Source organism: Pituophis catenifer, unplaced genomic scaffold (assembly GCF_029215685.1).
Source record: "Pituophis catenifer annectens isolate HBS135680 unplaced genomic scaffold, rPitCat1.0.hap2 SCAF_3, whole genome shotgun sequence".
Classification (NCBI taxonomy): Eukaryota; Metazoa; Chordata; class Lepidosauria; order Squamata; family Colubridae; genus Pituophis; species Pituophis catenifer.
Genome location: NW_027256883.1, coordinates 164,660,739 through 164,684,923, shown reverse-complemented (window position 1 = coordinate 164,684,923; position 24,185 = coordinate 164,660,739). Strand labels below are relative to the sequence as shown.

General features: G+C 39.7%; 1 protein-coding gene across 1 annotated transcript; it reads left to right on the top strand.

Annotated features, from left to right (window-relative positions):
* Positions 1-1,210: 1,210 nt before the first annotated feature.
* On the top strand, positions 1,211-23,416 carry FGD2 (FYVE, RhoGEF and PH domain containing 2). Its single transcript, XM_070939696.1, has 15 exons — positions 1,211-1,261; positions 1,736-1,816; positions 2,591-2,739; positions 7,245-7,401; positions 9,432-9,570; positions 9,834-9,892; positions 10,761-10,907; positions 12,742-12,834; positions 14,250-14,329; positions 14,420-14,450; positions 15,507-15,599; positions 15,897-16,028; positions 16,611-16,757; positions 21,366-21,509; positions 23,090-23,416. The coding sequence occupies exons 1-15, from the start codon at positions 1,235-1,237 to the stop codon at positions 23,300-23,302; spliced, it is 1,692 nt and encodes a 563-aa protein (XP_070795797.1). The 5' UTR covers positions 1,211-1,234; the 3' UTR covers positions 23,303-23,416.
* Positions 23,417-24,185: the final 769 nt, after the last annotated feature.

The following is a 24,185-nucleotide window of genomic DNA, read 5'->3' as shown; positions in this document are numbered from 1 at the left end:
TCCCACAGGCCAGATCTAAGCACCCCATGGGCCGGATCCAGCCCGTGGGCCTTGAGTTTGACACCCCTGTTCTACAGTTTCTCCAAACTTCATTTTGTATGATTAAAGAAACAACAGGCATTTATGGCTTTTCTGTGTCAATTGGAGATTAGAGTTGTTTTTTTGAATTCTAGAACCAAAACCAAGCTAGGATCTTGGATCACTGAAGAGGATTGGATTACTTCTGCAGCCAAAGATCTAATCCACAAATAGACCAGAAACTCTTTGCAAAGTTGCATTATCAAGGATTATCAACAAAGAAGAAACAATAGCTTTCTCTGCTTTGTTCTCTTTTGATATCCAATAGTCAGTGGGTGAAATTTTCCTATTTTAGAGACAGCATGATGTCATTCCTGCATATCATACTATTGACAAATCATAACTCTAATTGCATGTTCAAAATTAGTAACCTATCTATGCTGTTTATTGAGTAGTGGGCTTCAGTAGGCAAGAAGCAGACCAGCATAGCTACAACAACATTTATTGACTCAAAACTGGAACTGAGGAACAAGCAAATGCCTGTAATTTATACTTTAGGCCCACAGGGCCTTAACCAATCATAATCCTTGAAAAAGCCCGCCCAAATATGAATGTTCTAAGTTTCCCTCCAAAACAGTTGGAGTTAACAGTTAGGGTCATCTAAAAGTTAGTTTCACTTTAGCAGGGATAACACAATTATATATATTCAATACATAACACTGTTGGCCTCTTGTTTGTTTTCAGTGATGAAATTTAAATTCTATTTAATTCTGCCTTTAAATCAGTACTATTACATTGAATATGCATATTGACTTGTATAAAGGCATACATGTTTTGTTTTTGGTTTGGTCCTCCCTTTTTATTTTGAAGAAGTAAATGGAACAGAAATTTTTAAAACCTTTGTTTTTCTGTGGACAGGCCCTGCTGCAGTTCTGAGAAAGAAGAGCTCCTTCCTCAGTTGAGGTTTCAACTAACAACTCCAAATCCTATGGCATCTTCCATGCTGCCACCTGTGACATGTGAAAAAGCCATGAGAGACATTAAGAAAGCTGCAGTTATAGAGCCTGGCCAGGTGCACTGCAGTACAGAGTCTCTAGAGCAGCAACAGCAAGCTCCTAAAATGCTTCCTGTCAAATGTCTCAACTCTTTTCGAGGCAAGATCACCGTCAGCAACTGGAGGGCAAAACAAGCCTCAGATTCTCAGCCATACTTCACCATGCAATCTGGAAGCAGCAAGAATCAGGTAATAGGTTATACCAAGACACTAGTGATATTGTGTACAGATTCTCCTGTTGTGATTTGCAAACCAGGAATTATCCATAAATATTCTTTGGATGGTGTGTAGAAAGGCTGTGGGACAATCAAGCATATTTTGACATTAGACACTTTGATAGTTATGACCAAAATCAAATTATTGAGCTGTTTCATATTTGCATTGTTAATAATAATTAAGAGAAAATGATATCCCACTATAAATTATGTAGGTAACTTGATTTTACAACCATTTATAAAAGTTCATTGAAATTCATGAGAAATTTCAGATATTTTGTAAAGGAAAACAGTTACGATTACTACTGAATTACTATGTTGGCGATACAGTCTCAAAAGTTGCAAAAGCTGCATATCATCGCTAATGATATCTCACTTTATCAAAATACTTTAAATGATTATGAATCATAGGTTTCCAAACCTATTTCTCCTTACTCTGTATTCACAGGAACCAGAGGAGAAAAAAATAGCTTTGGAGCTGCTGGAAACAGAACAGGCCTATGTGGTCCGCCTTCATCTTCTAGACCAGGTTGGTTGGCAGCTGCATTTCAGCTTTCTGATGTCCACTATCAAAAAGCTGAAAATAAACTACTTCCATGATTATTATTTTACTTAATAACAATGCATGAAGATATAATAAAAATTGCCTTCTGGCTATTTTCATCCTGTACAACTTATTTTTTAAAATTCAATAAATCTCAGATTTCTGTATCAAGCAAGCAATTTTTAATACTTTGAAAATCCCAAAATTTTCACATAGTAAAAACAGAGCCCTTTCTGATATTCCACTATCAAAGTAACTCCTAACTGTTCTCCTAATGGGACTACATTGATTTGGAAAATTATATGAAAAATAAAAATCCTATCTGTCCCTTAGTCAGTTCTGTCCCTGTATCCTATAATACTTATCTGGTTGTAGCTGAATGAGGGATGGAAGCAGAATCATTTCTTCTGCTCTGCTAAGGATTTTTATTTATATGATATCTTTTATTTTGTTTCTATTCCACATGACCTTTAATTACTATTATAGTAATTATAACCACTATAATTCTATATTATAATTATAACAATTGGTACTTTAATTGCCATAAGTTTCGAAAATGCTAATCCAAATTTCCTGATTTTTCTCCTCCCAGGTTATTCCCCCCCCCCTCCTCTTTATGTTGTGCTTTTAACATCCAGGTCTTCAGGGAGATGTTATTGATCTTACAGAAGTTTCTGCAGGAGACTTTTGGGTTGAAAAGTAGGGCGAAGCATTGTAATTAAAACTGTGTTTCTTCATTGACTAGAATGTTCTTTACAGGTGTTTTTCTCAGAATTAATGAAAGAAGCCAGAACTACAAAGGCATTTCCGGAAGATGTAGTCAAAATGATATTCTCTAATATCTCCTCCATTTACCAGTTCCATTCCCAGTTTTTCTTGCCAGAGCTGAAAAAACGAATGGAGGACTGGTAAGTTATGAAATCAGCCTGCTTGTCTTTTTTTGCCTACTACTTTCCTGGAAAAATATAACAAATTTAATAGCTTATTGAAAGCTAGATTCAAGTAGTTTAAGCTTGAGTCACTGAGAGTCTTATCTGAACACTTTGTCCAATCTTGGAAAAACATCTTATGTATGGAGAAGGTTGTATTATGGTACACGGGACCTAATGCAACCTTCTAACTGAGTTTATTTTTATATGTATATATAATTTTATAAAGAATTTCAGTTATAATAGTAAAACCTAATACAAACTAAACTTAAAGAAAAAAGAACAGGAAGAAAGAGTAAAAAGTGCAAGAAAAAAGAAAGAGTAGAAATAGAAAAGAATATAATAAAGAGAAGACCAATATATTAAAAAGTAGCTTCCAACCATCATCGCTCTCCTTTATTACTCTGCAATCTCTGAATTTGAGGTTGAGTTGGGGCAATTGGATGGAGCTGAGCATTTACTGGCTGGATACATTTCTTGATGCCACATGAAGCTTGCCGCAGATATTTTTTTCTTTGCGCCAGTGGTGGGCTGCTTCCGGTTCGGCCTTGTTCTACCGAATAGGTAGTAACTTTAGGAAGTAGTGCTCCGAACCAGTAGTAATGGCAGCCAGGCCACACCCCCGAACCAGTTCCCCAGTCGCTGCTTGCTCGCCCACCCGAAGCTGATCAGAGCAAAGAAGGCTTTCAGCTGCCTGGCCGCAGGGTGCCAAAAAGTCCTTCAGCTGGTGAGAAGAAAGCTGCACATACGTGAAGATGGCGGCAGCAACCGGAGGTCTTTCCGGCGCTGTGCGCCAGTGGCTGGGTGGAAAAGAAGCCTCTCGGCTTCCAAATTCAGCAGCAGGCTCAGTCCCTTCATACAGGGTTGCTTTTCTCCGTGCCCGAGAAAGATCAAAAGGCGCGGAGCAGCCTTTAATGACAAAGTCGCCTAGACAAGGTAAAAGAAAACAAACCACTGAGGGAAGGAGCCCACCGAAGCTGCCGGTGTTGCAGCCTCCCCCCCTCGCCGCAGCTTGGAGCTCCAAATGGAAGAAGTCCTCGGCTGTTGCGAAGAAGCAGTAGCTCTGGGTGCGCCACACCCGCTTCTTTCTCTTTGAGAGCCGCTTTGCAAACAAGGTGCAAAGCGGCTCTCAAAGAGAACGAAGCGGGCGTGGCGCACCCAGAGCTGCTGCTTCTTCACAACAGCCAAGGATGGAAGAATTCGCTCAGGAGCGACGCCAGCAAGGAAGGCGACTGGGTCGGAGGGAGGCGTAGCCCGAGCTCTCTGGGATGGGTAAACGAGTGTGGGGAGGCGAAGGGGAGCGGACTTAGCCCTCCACGTGTTGCACCCCCCTCCCAACCTTTGCCCACGCCTCTGTGCCACCAGCATCTCCCAAAGCCGCCGCCGTTGGAGCCATGATAGGGACTGGGGCAGCCCAGTAGCAGCCACAAGCCGTGCTTTCCTCTAAGCTCTATGGGTGGCAGAGGGAGACTCTGTGAGACTTGGAGGAAAGTGCAGCTCATGGCTGCTAAAGCACCTCAATCAGCTACAGCCCAGACGAACTGAGGAACTGCAGGGAGCCTCCTGTATGTTGCATCCCTCTCCCAGCCTTCGCCTGTGCCTCCGTGCTATCAGCATCTCCCGAAGCCACTGCTGTTGGAGCTGTGACAGGGATGGGGGTAGCCCAGTAAGCTGGTAACCCAAAATGGTGCGGAGGCACAGGGGGAAGGATAGGAGGGGGTGCAACACACGGGAGGCTCCCCGCAGCTCCTTAGCTCGTCTGGGCTGCAGCTGAATCCGCTGCCCTGAGCTGGCGGAGTGGGTTGCTCTGGCTGCAACCACGAGGAAGGCCCATCAGAGGCGAGAAGGGGCACTTTTCGGCCAGGAAGGGCAATGTAGGGAAAGCTGAGACAACTACCACCAACCCACGTGTCCTGACCTGGATATGGGGCCGCAGTGTCAAAAACAAAGTTTCAAACAGTCCCAAAAATTTTAGCCACCTTTTTGGTGGGCGTGGCTTGGGGGGGTCATGTGACTGTGTGAGTGATGTCATGTTGGCCATGCCCAATCAGTCACGCCCCCCCCCAGCAACATCCACCGAACCAGTAGTAAAAAAATTTAGAACCCACCACTGCTTTGCGTCCTAGGAGAGAAACAACTGTTGCTACCTAGGATTGAACTCTCAACCTTCCAACTGGGAGGTGAGCATCTTCACCACTAGGCTATCGTGCCACTCACACTTTCAATTTTCATCACAATAAGCACAAAATAATTTAGTGACTCTTTATCCCCTCAAAGGTTGCAAATAATTATGTCTCCATTCCATATCCTACTTTTTATGTAAAACAAATCCCTAAATCTTTTCAGTGCTGGTATCAGCAGAAAGTTCATAAAAGCATGTCAGAAATAACAACATATCTTGTTTTAACCTTGGTCAAATAAACCAATTTCATATTCCTTCCTTTTACTTTTATCGGTATTAATCTTCATTTCATTCAAATATTGTTGTAGCATTTAATTTTATCTTAATTTCTTCTTTATTCCATTGCACAGAATTTTTTAAGTCTTTAACAAGCCTCTTTTGCAAATCTAATAGGAAAAAAAATCCAAGACATTTTCTTGGTTTGTCTTTTATATTTCTCTTTTAAATTTTAAAACCTCAGCAAGTTTCTTTTATAAATCCAGTGAAACAATATTTTCTAAGTCCTTCTAAGTCCTTCTCTTGGCCTATCAACTGTAAATCCACTTTTGGTTTTATCTATCTTGTCAGATAAAATTTGTTCTATATACAATATGTGATGTTTTCAACAAAATCTTTTGGATATTGTCTATCCATTATTACATAATGTTGATATTGTGGCTTATTTTCTGATTCTATTCTTCAAAAAACTTCCTTAGTATTTTTATTCTTATAAATTTTTGAATCATTTTACAACTTTATAAATGTTTCCTTTGTCTAAAACATTAATCCCCTCTAGGGTCAGTTTTTCAAATCAGGAAATTGCTTATCTTTGTTATGTCTTTTAAAAACAAAACAATCTGTTTCCCATCATAAAATATTTGTTGTTTATAATTAATAACAAAATCTTATTATAAAGGTTTCACTATTCTAATTTTACCTGGGTGTTTAGTCTTCTTATAACTTTGTAAAATCAAACTCTTATTTAGCTTTTTCCTGTTTATTTCAGATTTGTTAAATTCTTAAGCTTATGGTTAATATTCTCTTTAATTCAGGATTAAAGGCAGTTCAAAACAATGATTCATTGTTGTTTTCATAGATGCTGTTCCAAAAGTCTCTAATAGCTTAGAAATAGTTAATGAGCAATTTCTGAAAATAATTAGAGCACGAGCTTTGCAAACTTAGTGTCCTTTAAAAGTGTCAACTGCCATTGTGAGCAAAATGGCTAATCCCATTGTTTCCTGGTGCTTAAACCCACAGAAAGCCACTATTCTGAATTTTCTTCACAAGGAGCAGTCATCTGGAGCACATGTGGACCATCTCCTGTCCTCTTTTTATCTGAGAGGTTCCAAGGAACCAGTCTACTCACTGGTTCTTTGATCTTTGCTGTGATCATCAGCTTCGCTTTTATAGAATAATCTTCAGTACACCATACCTCCCTGAATGGCTGGCTCGCTGATTTTGTGTTGTTTTCACAGTAGGCAGAGAAAAGGATATTTTGACAAACAGCATTTTTAGAACATTGATACTAATGTTGCTATATTAGTGATACTATTTTTCTTTATTTAATGATTTATTCCATCGGTTTGTATTCTTAAATTCTATAAAAAATAACACCCACAGCAACAATTCACTTCTTATGAACACTCCTATAATGTAATACAATTCATTGATTGACTATGTGCCATCAATTTGGCATTAATCCATCGTGACCATTCAGATTTTCTCTAGGGTAGAATGTAATAAGCAAGTATTTTTTTGTATTTACCCTGGCACTTTGTAAATTTAAATTGATTTACATTATATTCCTATCGGTCCCTATTTATTTTGATATGGCTCTCCCCTTAATAGCCTTTAAGGCATACATCTCTGTGAGCTTCTGTTCTTAACTGAGCAAGTTTATATCTGTTTTTACAGAAGTACCTGCTATCTTCAACGCTTATTACAAGCTTTGAAAAGTGAAATACCATGGTGGGTAATATAAAAAGGTTTCAACAAAAGAGAAAAGCTGACACAGATCATTTATTACCTGTTTACCTATTTGGAATATATTTCAAACATATTCACCATCTGAATACAGATGGTGCAACCATCTGCAACCTATTGTAATCATTTTTGAAAAGAAGTTAAAAGAAAATTAGTATTACTTTGCTGGGATGTATTTTTCAGAATCAAACAATTGCTTATTAAAAGATGAGTTATGTCCAGATAGGAGTCATAAGACCAGTGATAGATGCAGCTGGATATTTCTCCAGGATTCCTAGTCTATTTTAGCCTTTTTTTTTGTTGAAATATCAACAATGTTCTCTTATAATTCTTGCTACAGGGATTCCAATCCCAGAATTGGGGATATCATCCAGAAAGTGGCTCCTTTCCTGAAGATGTACAGTGAATATGTGAAGAACTTTGACAAGGCGATGCATCTGATCACTGTGTGGTCGGAAAAAGCCTTGCCATTCCAGGAACTCATCTCAAACATTCAGGTGAAATGGTTTCAGAGCTCATTATACAATTTGTTTTTTGTTTTTTTTTAAATTCAGGTTGGTTTTAATTTGATTACACTGTTTCCCCCTAAAATAAGACATCCCCTGATAATAAGCCCAATTGGGCTTTTGAGCGCACGGCAATAAGGCCAAGCCCTTATTTCAGGGTTCAAAAAAATATAAGACAGGGTCTTATTTTCGGGAAAACACGGGTAGCTATATATTTGTTTAGATATATAATCTAGTGTGCATACATCTTATCTGAAATTTCCGGATTTACTGCTTTGAATATTAAGAACTTATGATTGTTCTCAACCATTGCGTAGTAGAAGGCTTAAATGGGTAGACTTAGAATCCCATATAGTCCCTTTCCATGCTTTCCAATGCAGGATAGGAATATGTTAAAAAAGTACAAAAATGAAGAAAAATCTTTTTTTTTTTTAAAAAAAAATTCCATGTCCAAGATCTAATAAGATAATTGGAAAGGAGTCTCCTCTCCATTTATTACCTTTTGAAATTTATTTATTTATTTATTTATTTATTTATTTATTTATTTATTTGATTTCTATACCGCCCTACTCCCAAAGGACTCAGGGCGGTGCACAGCCAAACAATTTAAAAGTGGAATTAAAATCAAATTAAATAGTTTTGGCCCAGACAAATTAAAACCCCAATCAATTTAAAACCAATTTTAAAATTTGAATATATAAAATACTAAAAAATATTAAAAAATTAAAAATCTTTTATAAAAGAGGGATAAAATTAGGCCAGGCCCGCCTGGTGAAATAAAAAGGTCTTTAAGGGGCAGCGGAAGGTGTGCAGATCCGGGATCCTCCGTATCTCCGAGGGAAGCCCGTTCCAGATAGTAGGTGCCCCCATAGAGAAGGCTCTCACCCTGGGGGCCGCCATTCGGCATTGTTTGGCTGACGGCACCCAGAGGAGCCCCTCTCTATGGGAGCGTACCGGCCGGTGGGAGGCTATTGGTGGTAATAGGTAGTCCCGCAAGTACCCAGGTCCTGAGCCATGGAGCGCTTTAAAGGTGGTAACCAAAACCTTGAAGCGCACCCAGAAGACCACCGGGAGCCAGTGCAGCTCACGCAGGAGGGGTGTTACATGGGAACATCATGTTGCTCCCATTACCACCTGCGCGGCCGCACTCTGCGCCAGTTGGAGCCTCCGGGTGCTCCTCAAGGGGAGCCCCATGTAGAGAGTGTTACAATAGTCCTGGCAGGAGGTGACGAGGGCATTATAGGGAGAAATATTAAATTTCTCTTCTTCTTTTTTTGTCCATGGAATTAGAAAGGAACTTCTGTTAGCATGAAGAGTAGTTTACTACATTTATTCTCTGTGTGCATGCATGTTGTACAGGGTCAGGGTATAAAGAAAGTGTTAATCCTTTTCTACTCAATAGGATTCTTCCAGAAAGTCCCTTTTTATCAATTCAATTTCAAAACAGTTTACAATAATTCAAAATATTTTTTGTTGGCACCAATTCATTACTTTTTTTAAAAAAAACATAATTGTTGCATGTGTGGGAGAATTATTGTTTGCAGGGAGGAATGACTAAGCTTTTCTTCCACAATTGTGTGTCTTCCCAAACCCAGTCTCTGGGCTGAAAACATGCCTTAGTGGTGATGGTCTAGAAGAAGAGATGTTAATTTTTCTTTCCTAACTACAATCACCTTTGAAAATAGATGGGCTATACTATAGGAACTATATATAGGATCAGCTTTGAAAATAAGCCTCTTCATAGTCATGAAGAGTACCTTGAGATGGTGGCGTCCACCTAGATTGGTACTGTTTGGTTGTTGATTTTCTGATTGGGAAATTTGAGGATGAAGTGAAGCTTATTTCAGGAGCTATTTTCCCATTCATCAAAGGGAGCAAGGCTTTAGGGTGAAAACAGAGCCTTAGCAGAAATCTGTAGTCAAGATAGGAAGGTTGTGTATGTATATATGTATGGATACTAATGAATTCTTCATTGTCCTGGTTTTACTTTCTTTTTCTCTAATTGTTATTGTTTTGCCCAGAAATGGGAAGTGTCTGCTAATTTAACCTTGCAGCATCACATGTTGGAGCCAATACAGAGAATTCCCAGATATGAACTCCTCCTGAAGGATTATATTCAAAAACTACCTTTGGAATCACCAGACAAGGAAGATGCACAGAGTAAGAGTTTTACTTTGGTCCTTTCTTTTAGAATGGGAGCAACAACAACAAAAAAGAGAAAAGTGATCAATCTTGTCTTTGAAATGATGCCTCCTGGTCTCCTTACTGAATGATTTTAGATGTTCATGGTACTGATGCTCTTTCTAATGTGCCATAGTTTGTACAAACTATTCCTCTGTTGCTCAGGGTCACAATTGCTAGTATAGTATTGGTCATGAACTACTTGTATAAAAGAGTTGTAAGAATACTATTATTTCTTGCAGAAGCTCTGGAGATGATTTTCACAGCAGCTAAACATTCTAATGCTGCCATTGCTGAAATGGTGAGTGTCCAGCTCAGGAGGGGTCAAACTGGCGGCCTGCGGGCCGGATGTGTCACGTGCAGGCCACGCTCACCCCTGCTCCACAAAGGGGAAAATCATCACAAACCATCATGTGACGGGTGTTGTGGTCCACCAGCAGCCTGCAGAGCTGGTAGCGGAGTTAGACAGTGAGGAGGCTGGGGAGGAACATGGCCAGTCCTGGAGTCTGGGGAAGACTCAGATGAGGGCTCTGCATCGGAGGCAGAGATGGGGCCAGGGCCATCTGGGAATTATGCGCAGACTCCAGAGCCTCCAGAGTCGGACATCAGAGAGGCAGAGGAACAGGAGGAGCCTGTTCCTAGTGCGTGCAAGCGTAGAGCTGCCAGAAGGCAAGAACACTTAAAAGTAAGGGGACAACTCGGGAGTAAGGCCTGGAGATGATTGGCCCATCCCATAAGGCTTATAAGAGGAGCAAAGGCACATGGGGCCTTTGCAGGAAAGCAACATTGTTAATTCTGTTCCCAGTCGGCATCTCTGTTTGATTCTGGACTCTATGTGGCTTTGCCAAGTAGGTCTTTGGCAGCGTGTCAAAGGAGATAAAATTTGGTGATTATCCCGACTTCTCCCGAAGGAGTTTTTGCAACTAATTGGGACTCAGCTGTGAATGAACATAATTCACAGCTGTTGCAATAAAAGAGGTTTTTGGGACTACTCGTGTGTTTTAATGACTCAGGAAGCCGAGGTCACAACAACGGCAATGTGACGTGGCGAGTTTGACACCCATGGTGCAGCTGATTAGTCATCTCATTCTCCTTCACTATAAGCAGATATTTCAATAGCCGAGTTACTGTTTCCCATTTTGTAAATCTTTATCCCATTATTTCTACAGGAACGACTCCAAAACCTATGGGACGTATATCACAGGCTAGGCCTTGATGACGACATTGTTGATCCTTCTAATGAATTTATTAAAGAAGGACCCATTCAGAAAATCTCTTTCCGGTTCAGCAATACCTCAGAGAGATATCTGTTCCTGGTGAGATATTTTTATTTTATTTATTTATTTCTTAAATTTATTTGCCATCTATCTCGCCATAGGGCTATTCTAGGCGGCTAGTTTATTAGTTGTAAAATGATGGAGCAGGACAATTGTATCAAGTTTCTGAAGGGGAAATCTCTCTGACTCCCAAATTATTTGGAATGGGAAATATTAAAAAAAGAATGTGGAAAAAAGTGAAGGTATACAGGTATCCCTAGACTTATAAACATTCATTCAGTGACTTCAAAATTATAATGGTGCTGAATGAATGGACCTATATTCAAAGTTATAGCTGTTGCAGCAGCCCTTCAGTCTCCTGATAAAAATTTGTGTGCTTGAATTTGCCCTTCCTTACAACTGGTTGTTCACAACCTGACTGGCTCTCCTTCCTGCCCCATCATGCCTTGCTTCACTTATATCTTCCAGAGATTGCCTTTCCAGAAGAGCATTTGGATGATGTGATGCATGGCCTCAATAGGACAGGTCCCCCATGCCATTTTCATTATATCTCCAAAAGGTGCAATTTTCCAAATCGTGCCCTTCTGAGAGATCATAAAATTGGCGCCCGCTTCCACAATGGCACAAAGTGGCCTTTGTAGGAAAGCCATGAATCAATTGGGAGAAATTTTGGAAAGATGCTCTTTGATAGAAGTACCGTATATACTTGAGTATAAGCCGACCCAAATATAAGCCAAAGCACCTAATTTTACCACAAAAAACTGGGAAAACTTATTGACTCGAGTATAAGCCTAGGGTGGGAAATGCAGCAGCTACTGGTAAATTTCAAAATAAAAATAGATACCAATAAAATTACATTAATTGAGGCATCAGTAGGTTAAATGTTTTTGAATATTGATTTCAAAGAAAAACAGTAAACTAGCTCTGTAAGTGGAAAAGAGGATCAACAAAAACAATATGGTATCAACAATAACTTTAAAAGTACTGTATATGAGTTGGGTAGCTATATAAATTTGTTTAATAAATACAATAGGAAAGGTCTTTGGGGATTCCAGAATTTACATGGCACTAATTGGATTTTTGATCTCCTTTTTATTTTGAGACATAATAGACTAGTTTTACACTTTAAAAAAATTACACAAGAGAATTTTGCTTCCAGGGGGCTGCATGGAGTCTTGCTAGGCACCCCCCTCATGCCACTAGCAAGCCTCCCTGCAGCCCTGGGAGCCAAAAAGGGGCACGGGGGAGGGGCGCCGCACCCTCCCCCCATGCCCCATTTTACCTTTAGCAAGCCTCCCTGCAGCCCCTGGGAGCCAAAACGGTTGCAGGAAAAAAGGCACTTTTTTCCTCACTCAAGTATAAGCAGAGGGGGGCTTTTTTCAGCATAAAACTCGGCTTATACTCAAGTATATACGGTAAGTGGAGCAAAGTGACATGGCAGGGAGGAGAGCCAGATCTGTGGGACTTGTTGGGTCAGAAAAGAGGCACAAGGCTGTGGGACCTACCAAGGCAGGAAGTTGTGCATGGGTGACTTGGGGTTTGGAGGAGACCCTGGGAGGCCTGGCTCAGGCCACATGTAAGCTGGGGAGCTGCTGCAGGATGTGTCTGGGTCTGAAATAGAATACGAGGCTTAAACCTGCACTGGACCTCTGGAAGGCTTTTTTTGCTATTATACCTTGCAAGCAATAGATTTTCTATAGTCCTTGTGACATCTGTTTCCTGACCTCTCTTACATTGAAGTGATGACACAAGGTCTATAGAGAGAAAGAGATATGTTTTTATTTGGTCTTTTATTAATAGCAATTTGGTTTTGTCCAACTTTCTTCAAACCCAGTGTGTATTTGTATATTTGTTTTGTTTTTGCAACTTTTAGTTTAATAACCTGCTGTTGTACTGTGTACCAAAAGTCATTCAAGTTGGTGCCGAATTTCAAGTGCGCCACCGGATTGATGTCAATGGCATGAAGGTCAGAATATTTTATTGTCTGTTCATTTATTTATTCAAGTCAATTTGGAAAATAGCTGTGAGGACTTTTATGGAAGTTCCTTTGAGTAAGATTGGATAGAGTTGCAACTAGGGCTGAGAATTCATAAATTCGAAAGGAGGAAGAGAGAGGGAGAGACCCCCCCAAACAAGTAAAGTGCTAGGTAGGGCTTTGCAGATTTTTGAAGATAAATCTGCTTTAGAGCAGGGGTTTTCGAAGTTTTTATACTATACAATCTGTTAGTTTAAAAGTATTTCCCAGAGCCCCTGATCAAGAGGCAAAAACTAGTAGCAGAAAATTGGTTGTGTTTGAGTGAACTTAGTTTCTCGTGGAACTTCATCAAGCTGTCATGGAGAACATAGTTTGAAAAGTCTTACTTTAGAAAATGCAGGGATTGCTAGTCAACACCTCTCTGCAACTCCTTAAAGCAATGGACTCTTTTCCTTAGGATCACTCAGTTATTCTATACATGTCTTGTCATATGCTCCTTGCCATATGCTCCTCACATACCATTCCTGCTGTAATGGTATGTGAGAATGACCTTGAGAGACAGATGCAGTGGTGGGATTCAGCCAGTTCGCACCACTTTGGGAGAACCGGTTGTTAACTTTCTGAGCAGTTTGGAAAACTGGTTGTTGGAAGAAATCATTAGGGCAGAGAACCGGTTGTTAAATTACTTGAATCCCACCACTGGACAGAGGGAAGAGTTATAGTCCAGACAACAGTCAGATAAGAGGCAGCTCAATCTGCAGAAGGTATGGCAAATGTCTCAGAAGGGACCATCCCTGGTTTCTTTGACTGTAAAGAAGGAAACAGATATGTACTTTCAGACTTGCAACTTGTAACCTACAATAAAGATTACTAGAGCTAGTACTTCTAGGTGTCCTTCTTGTCTGGACTACCTTGCAACACTGATACCAATCTTGCAAGTCTCAAATTACATCTGTTCCCCCTTGCCTTTACAGTCCAAGAAACCAGGGACCAATCCCTTTTGGGACGTTGGGCTTGCTCTAGCAAGGGAGAAAGTGAAGTAAGAAAAGTATTTCTTTTGTATTCCATTTGTTCCAAACATTAATGTTAAAAACACAACATATAAAATCAGTAATAGAGAACTACAAAAACCTGAACACAACCATGCTTCAAAGGAGAAGTCAAGGAAACAGATTAAAAATGTTCTGATTATCTGAAAGCTGAGACAGTGCTGTGCCCATTCCACTTAGCTTCACACCAGAAAATAATAATTTTCCGCACTGAAACCCCCCTCACCCCAAGGGAGATTATATATCTATCTGAAGTAAGCATACTTTCATAGTTTAAATCATATACAACTGAATGAGCTGTATGAAGTACATTAGTATTTACTCTCATTTCAGTGCTCTAATTTTTTTTTCTTTTAGGTTCGAGAACTAAATGATGTACAGTTTCCCCATGCTTTCCTTGTGTCAGGGAAGCAGCGCACTCTAGAACTGCAAGCTAGGTAATTAAACAACAAATGTAGCCTTTTTTTAATTCTAGCAAAAGAACGTAAACTCTACCTCTCCAATAAATGACATCTCTTTCTCTGCAGGTCCAAGGAGGAGATGGATGCCTGGCTTAAGGTAGCCATTACTGCAATTTGTTTTTTTAAAGCTTAGGAAGCATCCTGGCCAATGAAGAAACCAAAATACTCTCAATAAGTATAATGGGTTATGAGAATAATTTTGAGAGACAGGAAGAAGAGCTACAGCCTAATAATCAATAGTGTCATAAGAGAAATCTGAATCCAAAACATGAATGGGATGGGGAAAGTTTCTCAGAATTTTTCCTCCCTAGTTCTTTGAAATGACAAAAGGAGGGGGTGGGAGGATTTGGAAGTTAGATTTCTCTTGAGATATAAAATCTCCTTTAAGTCAGACTTCATAGACCTATCATTGTAGTTTTCTTAGCAGCAATGTAGAAGTGACTTAACTTTGGTATTTCTTAAGGGTTCTCCAATCCAAGTCCTAACCATGCCCTTCCCTATTTAGCTATTTAAGATCAGATAAGGTCAGTTAGATGCTACCACATAGCTATACCTTAAGAAATGACCCACAATTAATACAATATCCTTCAATATAGAAGGTACTGGTGCTGGTAATTTCTAATTTTGGCAACTAGATTAAGACCTTTGGGAATCCACATGGGGATCTTTAGTGGCTCAAATACATTATGTCAGGGGTGGGGAACTATGGCCCTTTTATGACTTGTGGACTTCAACTCCCAGAATTCCTGAGCCAGCCATGTTAGCTCAGGAATTCTGGGAATTGAAGTCCACAAGTCATAAAAGAGCCATAGTTGCCCACCTCTGCATTATGTGATAGGGCAGCAGCCCCATGCATTTAAAGGGAAGTCAATTTCATTTACCTATACAATGGGTAATAGAGGTAAGAGCAGAAAGCTCTATAAAGAATTTAAGCCAAGGCTGGGGAAGGTTTTAGAACTTCCCTCTTTATTCTTAAAATCCCCCACTCATATACACCCATATATAAATCCACCCATGCTTCATCTTTGATTATGTCAGTTTAAGATTAAATAGATAGGAGCTGCTATTTACACATTTTACATGAAAAATATATTGAAACTAAGCTTCTTTTCAGAAAACTTTCTATTCAAAATGTTTTCTTCCTCCCACCCAGACCTTCCAGTCTGCCATCAACAAGAAAGAAAAGAGGAGTGAAACCTTCAAGGCTGCAAGCCAAGGGCAAGAAGCAGAGACGCAAGACTCCAGTGTAAATCTCCAGTTACACACCTATTGTGACTATCCCATTTGCCCTTTAGAGCTACCGATATTCATTTCCTCTTTTAAAACCATGAGCTCATTTTCCAAAGATTGTAACTGTGTAAATTTACAAAGACCTTAACAGTCTCTGATAAACAAAGGGGAGGGGGAGATGTACAGAAAATGCATCTAACAAAGTTTTGTCATTATGTCACATTTACTTTTGAATTGAGGCTGTCACACCCCCTGTGTGTCCAGAGGTTGACTGAAAAGGTTGCTTGATTCAGAGTCTCTTTTCTTGCAGCAGGGCCAGTCACAGGAGCTGGGCAAGTGGGCTCCCCAGTGGATAAGAGACAAGCTGGTCACCATGTGCATGCGCTGCAAAGAGCCATTCAATGCTATCACACGAAGAAGGCATCACTGCCGAGCCTGTGGCTATGTGAGTGAGCTTATTTGTTCTCTACCCCCCACCCCCAATTGTTTTGGGATAGAACAATCAAGTAATTGATAGGTTTTGCTGATCTGAAGAGCTAGTACTGAGAACAAGAGTGATTATGGCTAGTGCAATGACAGACTTGAAAAACCTTGCCAAGAAAACTGCAGGGACTTGTCCAGGGGTGAAATTCAAATTTTTTCCCTACTGGTTCTGTGGGCGTGGCATGGTGGGGGTGGCATGGCTTGGAGGGCGTGGCAGGGGAAGGATACTGCAAAATCTCCATTCCCACCCCACTCCAGGGGAAGGATATTGCAAAATCTCCATTCCCACCCCACTCCAGGGGAAGGATATTGCAAAATCTCCATTCCCACCCCGCTCTGGGGTCAGCCAGAGGTGGTATTTGCCGGTTGTCTGAACTGCTCAAAATTTCCGCTACCGGTTCTCCAGAACCTGTCAGAACCTGCTGAATTTCACCCCTGGACTTGTCCAAGTAGTCTCCAAGAACTGGATACAATAAACATTTTTTTTAAAAAATCTCATCACATTTAACCTTCTCCAAACCTGTGGTTTTTCTCCTGGAGGCAGGTGGTGTGTGCCCGGTGTTCTGAATACAAGGCTGAATTGCAGTATGACAAGAATGGACTCAAACGTGTCTGTGCGGAATGCTATGTCTTCCTCACAGGGAATTTGCTGCCCGTCGAGCAGCATGGGAAGCACAAAGGCATTCTGGAGGTGAGGGAAAAGCAGAGTTGGAAGGTCTGCTTCTTCTCTTTTCTCAAGCTTGTTTCTTGGTCTGTGGATAACTTGACCTTCTGGGTAGGAATGTTGTTATTGCAGCTATTTCACTTTTGTCATTTTGAAAGTACTTATGCAGCAAACACTTCCCCATCAACATGACCTATACAGAAGCATGCACACATAGCCATCATGTTCTTTCCTTTCAGGCAAGCAACATTATGCAGCACAGGAAGGGGAAAAACATAGAAGAGCCAAGGATATTAAAAGCCTGAGATACAAGGGGGAAAAAAGAAACGAAGCATGGCTAAAGCTAACTAACATCTCACTTCTTTGTCATCAGAGCCAACTATGACTTTCTCAGACTCTCATTTCCTCCTGAGCCTTCACTCTTCTTTCATAGGGTTGTTTCTTTATTCTTTCTTTCTTTATGACCAAACCACCTCAATATACTGTATATATTTGCAGATAAACTCATCTGTGCAGGGCCGGATTTAGATGAAAAGAGGCCCTAGGCTATTCCACTTATGAGGCCCTTTCACCTATAGTGAAAGTGTAATTTTAATTTTGCTAACAATTTGAATGTAGGCCCCTCTTGATCTTGAGGCCCTAGGCTGAAGCCTAGTTAGCCTATAGGAAAATCCGGCCCTGCATCTGTGTATAAGCCAACCTTCAGGGTTTTTTGTTGGTTTTTTCCCCCCCCAATATATTCTGGAGGGCTTCTTTGTTTTTATATTTGTATCAATACATGTTTTTGTTTCCAGAAAAGATCCATTTTACATTTTCACAACTGGCTTATCTCTAGGTGGTACATTTTTCATGTAGTTTGGTGAAAAAAAAATGAGAGTCAGATTTATTTGTGGTTGGGCTTACTTGTGAGTATGTATGTTTTTTTTAAAAAAAATTGCTATGTATATTTGCAGATGAGCTCATCTGCAGATAAACTAATTTCAATTTTGGCATGTATTTTGGAACCTAAAATTCATGATTTATCCACAAGTACATATGGAGTCTTTTCATACTTTTTTTCCCATACTCACTCATTGCTGTATTCAGCCTATCATTTCTACTGCTACTCCTACCACCTTTTTATTAACATTTGCATGTCTTTAGATTTCTTCATTGCAGTGAACATCCTTCCAAGGTGGAAAAATATATTGTTCTATTTTTCATAAGTTATAGATCAATTGCCGAGAGAGCCGAGGTGGCGCAGTGGTTAGAGTGCGGTACTGCAGCTACTTCAGCTGACTGCTAGTTCAGCAGATCAGCAGATCAAATCTCACCGGCTCAAGGTTGACTCAGCCTTCCATCCTTCCGAGGTGGGTAAAATGAGGACCCAGATTGTTGGGGGCAATATGCTAATGCTAATGCAATATGCTAATATGCAATATGCTATATGTTAACTTTGTAAACCTCTTAGAGAGGACTGTAAAGCACTATGAAGCGGTATAGAAATAAAAAAAAAATTGCAATTGTTCACTCCATTTTCCTTGGCATAACTTTAGACTTCAATAGATTGCTTTTCAAATCCATACTCCTTGTTGTATCGTCCATTTTTCTAATATTTGCTACAAATATTTGAGTCCTCAGCTAACAGTTATGGTATTGTGTGCTTACAAAAATCTGAAGGTTGGTATATACATCATGACTTCACCAAAACACCTCTAATGTCACTACAAACATTCATTGTGCATTGATCCATGAATACATTAAGCAAAAAAAAGGAACAATACATATTCTTCCCTTCCCCTCTTTTCAACGTTGAACATTTTTATGCATTCCATTTATTCTCATTCTTTATTTCTATCATATCGTAATTGCAGTCAACCAAACTTCAACTTACTATTTGCACAAAATATTGAAGCATATTACAAATATAGAATAAACTTTGTTTCTCACATTCATACATTTCTCAAAGACCTGCTGAAGAGCAACACTCCATTCAGAACATTTCGTGCCAGGTATACTATAAAGCACGCTCCAGTTCCCAAGTACTTGCTACTTTTCCCTTTTTATATGGGAACAATAATGGCATTCTTTATTATATGGTCCATGATAAAAAATAGTGCAAACTTTTCACATATTAAACAAGTCAAACAGCCATGCCATTGAAAAAAACCCTCTCTGTATTTTTAAATAAATACATTTTCTATTTGCACCATCTTTACCTACCACCTTACAATTTTTCAATGTGATTGCAGCATTTATAACTTTTTCCACAATTTTTTTCTTGGACAGTAACATTTATAAGATTCTTTTCAATTTCACTCTTCAACATACCTCTATCTTTCCCATATTCATGTTTAAAATACTCTTTCCAGCACTGTCTTATTACACTTTCATCCAAAAATCACTTCATCGTTGTTAATTGCTACCAACTTCTTGTTTAGCTCTTCTTACCATTTTCAGAACATTTTTTGATTTCCATCAAAAATTGCTCTGCATTTTCTTTGCCTCTTTTAATAGTTGTATGTTCTATAGCTATATTCTTTGCAACTATTGTTTCTCTATATACACATTATTCAAATCCCTTTTATGTTCATTTCTTGCAGCACTAATTCTATTATATGTATTTTTCTTCATTCATGGCCTTTTTCACTTTCCACTGCCATCAAGCATCCTTTTTAATAATTTTCATTACCATATTCTAGAGATTTCCTTGGGACCCAGTAACATATTTCTTTTCATTCTGTACCAAGTAGCTTCAATAGCCTCTTTTTCACATCCACTTTCCATTATTTCTATTGAAAGATTAATATATTCTTGAATATGTTTTTAGCAGATTCATCTCTCTGTCCCATTATCACTAGAGCATAATATGCAGCTATTACCACCCTACAAATTCAAATTTCCTTATGCACCCACAACCACCTAAACATCAATTCATATTGTCTGATATACGTTTTAGCTCTTTCATGTATAGGTAGTCCTCAATTAACAATGGGAATTGGGACCAGAATTTCTGTTGCTAATTGACACAGTCATAAAGCATGATGTCATATGATCATACTAGTTCCAGCACTCCTGGTTGTTGTCATTAAGTGAATCCCACACTTTGAACTTCTTGCTGTTTTGAGTGTCCCTCTAGTCATATGAGTGATTCAGGCACCTGGCACCTGCTTGCAATTAATGTTGCAGCATCCTATGACTATGAAGTTGCCATGTGAGACTTGCTGCCTTCTCCATTGACTTTGCTTGTCCAAAACCAGCAATGAAGGTTGCAATTGATGATCACATGACTAAGGGACACTGCAATGATGTAATTGCCAGCCAGGTGTTAAGTGCCCAGATTATAATCATGTGTCAGTGAGGAATCTATGATGGCCAGAACTTGAAGGACCAGTTCCAAGTACCACTCATTCAGCACCATTAAAAGTTTGAATGGTCACTGAACAAGTGTTCATTAAATGTGGACCGCCTGTAATATATCTATATTTTTTCTTGGATTTCATTCATTAATTCCTGCTCTTTTCCATTTACTTCTCTTACATTCTAAGTCTCAATCTTTTATATGGCATAAGTATCACTATAAATTCTTACAATGTGACCTGTTGCCCATTATGACTTTGATCATGGATTGAAATTTTGTACAATATAGAAAATATGTCAGCTAATTTACCAGCCTTAGTTATAATCATGTGCAAGGTTTTTTTTTTTGGGCTGAATTAAAGAAGAAATTAGTTTTGGCACATTTTGGCAAATATGCTACATGTGTAGCCCAAACCTAGTTTTATTCTGAGTATGCTCACACTATTCTATGCAGACTAGAATCTCTAATCTAGAGACTAATTTGAAATCTAATTTGAAATTTGAAATGGTTCAAGAACTAAACAACTGCTTCTAAATGCAGTGCATAAGGGACTAATTAGTATATATTAGCATACATATTAAGAACCTCTGGTTAATGTGCCTAATTTGGGTATGGGAAGCTTAGTTTATGTCCTTCCTTCCAAGATAAACTCCTTGATTGATTTTAGACAAACACTGACTCTCAGGATAGCTTGCCTCTGAACTGTTCTAGGAATGCAACTGGAAAAGCTTTTACCTTAAAAGAAAAAGATCCTTATAGAAAGACAACTCACTGTTTAATTTTAGTTAGATCGGGATTAAGAAATGTAAAGCTCTGCTGGTTCCATTCGGCCAGCTGAATTCTGGATTGCAAGGCCATTATGAAATTTCATTATCAATGCATGGAAAGCCTGGATGAATTAGAAATTTGGGGTGCATGACATTATCTGTTTTGAATCAGATCTGCTAAATATACTTCATTCTAGAAGGTCATGAGATTCCTTCTAATGTCATAATTTTATGAATCCTGGCAAAGTAATAGGAGGTGGAAGAAGTTTAAACAGCAAACTTTTGCCTACATCATGTGATTAGATTTTGAGGAGCAATTTTGTCTATAGAAGCTGTTTTCGGGAGATGGTCAAGCTACTTACTGGACTAAGGAAAGATACTTAGTTATCAGTGTTGATGCTTTATAAAGTACTTCAGATACATTTATGCTCCACAGTGGATTTTAGCTATGCAGCTGAATGAAATCTCCATGTTCTCTTTTGGGTAAGAGTTATTAATAATGTTGTGAACTATTTGTTTAATTGGCAGAAAGAATCTGCAGAAATATCAGGGCAAAGCCTAATGTGCAGTTTTCTGCAGCTTATGGATAAGAATGGAAAGGGGAGCATGCGTGGCTGGTTTGTGATCCCACGAGATGATCCACTGGTGTTGTATATTTATGCTGCACCTCAGGTATGTTTTTGCATAGAATTTATTATGATGGAAATGAATAAGGCTTACAAATGAGCTGCTTCTAGAAACCTGCCCTTTGATGATTAATTCTTTCATAACATCAAGCTTGGGTTTATAAGAACAGAGAAATCAGCGACAGGAAGTTCTTCATTCCAAACTAGCTGTAAGATGTAGTTGTGAATATTTTTCAGCTTCTCCCTTCTTCCACCATTTCCCATCAGCATAATCTCAGAAAATATATTAGATGGACTAATATGCTCAGGGTGATGCATATATCATTTATTTCACTATTTCCCTCATAACAAGAATCCCATGGAGTAGGTTGGAACTGAAAGATGGTGACTGGTTTAAGGGCACTCGTGGGCTTCAATGGCTAAGCATCGACTTGAGCTTGGGTCTCCACAATCTTAAATATTATTTAATTACAGAAGCATTTTTGTTCCAACTTCATTCTTCCCAGTGATTTTTCCACTTCTGGAGGGAAATCATCTCACCCCAATCCAGGGGTGGGCTGCTGGGGGTTCGCAGGGGTTCGGGAGAACCTCTAGCTAAGATTTTGTGCAGTTTGGAGAACCCCCAAATCCCACTCCTGGCTGGCCACGTCTATCCCTCCCCTCCCCTCCCCTCCCCTCCCCTCTCCTCCCCTCCCCGGAGTTCTGTTTTGAATGCAGGTAAGTGTAGGGCACATATGGAAGCTCGGGGAGGGCTACTGGAAGTTCAGGAAGTTCAGGATATTTGGGACTCCAGAGGGCATCCGGAGCCTGGGGAGGCAATTTTCGCCCTCCTGGAGGCTCAAGAAAAGCCTCTGGAGCCTGGGGAGGGCAAAAACACCCCCCTTCCTGCCATGGTGCACGAGGCCAATTAGGCCACGCCCACCATGGCCATGCCCACCCAGCAATTGGTCAGAGAACCCCTTGCTAAAATTTTTGAAGCCCACCCGTGCCCCAATTTGATACTTTTACATGTTTGGGAGTCACCAGGGCAGGGAAGGTTGAATGTATTCCACTGAGGAGAAAAGCAGTAAGAAGTAGAGAGTCTAAACTGAGCCATGTGCTGCGGTTTGACATGAGACCAGAAGTAATTGATGAGAAACCAAGGTAGAAATCAGAATATATGTGAGGCAGGATGCACAATTCCCAGCACAAACAAGAAGACTTTCTATAATTTAATATATAATTCTGCTTAGTCAAATATACTTCAGAGTGATCTGAAAATGTCAAGTTCTAGCTTTGGGAGTTCGTGATCGTGAATAAAAATATTGAATAGAGAGGAATGAAGTAAGCAATTATTTTATTTATTACATTTATATGTCTGTGTATCTAGACTGTATGCAACAATTTTAGTTAACTTTTCCGTAGTTAAGCAACAGCAGCCTCTTGAGGCTGTTTTTGGTAAAACAAAATAAACCAAATTGAAAAGGGGGGGGGGGGGAAACTCCCAGACAACTATGGACAAAACTAGTTTGGACTTTCAGTAGTACAGAATCATATCAGTGTGATCATATCTCAACAGAGATATGAAATTAGTTATGGGACATTTGAAAATAACTGTGTTTGGAACCTTTCTTTCACTCAACCCAGGATGTCAAAGCCTATGCCTCTATCCCTCTGTTGGGTTACTGTATCAAGGAGCCATATCAGCATAATCCCCGTCACATCTTCCAGTTGGTACAATCCAAACAGACCTATACCCTGGTTGCTGAAACTGAAGAACTGAAGCAGCGCTGGATGAAAGCCATTGAACTATCAGCCAGGGGAGGAGAAGAAGAAGATTCGTTTGATGATCTGGAATAATTCAAGCTTCTTCTGAGGCTGTTGCAAACTCTGAATTGCCATTGTAATAAGTACCGAATCTGTTTTATAAATTCAGTCATATCTTTCAGTTATAACTTTTCACTGGTTTCAAATCATAGCATTTTTGTCTAGTAGAGATTTCCTTGGCTTGCTGGTGAGCCTGCCCGTGAAACTACTGTATATCTAGCGAACTATTCAAGTCCTAATAAATTGTTGATTCATCATTTAAATTTGCAAACTTTTATTGATAGACTGTCCTGTGCATATAAAATAAATAATGAATAACTTTATTGTCATTGTACGTGTATACACAGTATACCCATACAACGAAATTCACTTAACACCCAAAGACCAGGTCCAACACACATAACAATCCCCAATACACTCCCACCCACCACAATTCTCCACCCCTAAACCACCCAAACATCCACACAACAGATCAAGTAATACTGTCCAACAGCTCACTGATGGTGAGCTGTTTGAACTATTAAATTACCGCAAGCTGAATTTTAGAGATAAATACAGTTAAAAGTAACAATTATTGAAACTGTTTCCCTTTGCTAATTCCATCTACCCTCCACCTTTCCCCAGGGATCATTGTGACAAGATTTCTTTTTGCCCAAGTGCTATTTCCTGGTCCCTTCGATTCCCTTCTCCTTTTAATATTCTAAAATGGTGTCCATGGCAGCGGTGAAATCCGGCTGGATCTATCTGGCTCACGTGAACCGGTAAGGCCGGCGGCAGGAGGCTCCACCCACTCACCGGGATGTCATTACGTCCCGTTTTTGACCCTCTGAGAGGCGTGTGTGAGCGTAGCGAGCATGTGTGCGCGTATGCTCACATTTCCGAACCGGTAGGGTTCCTTGTCTTCCTTGCTCCTTTA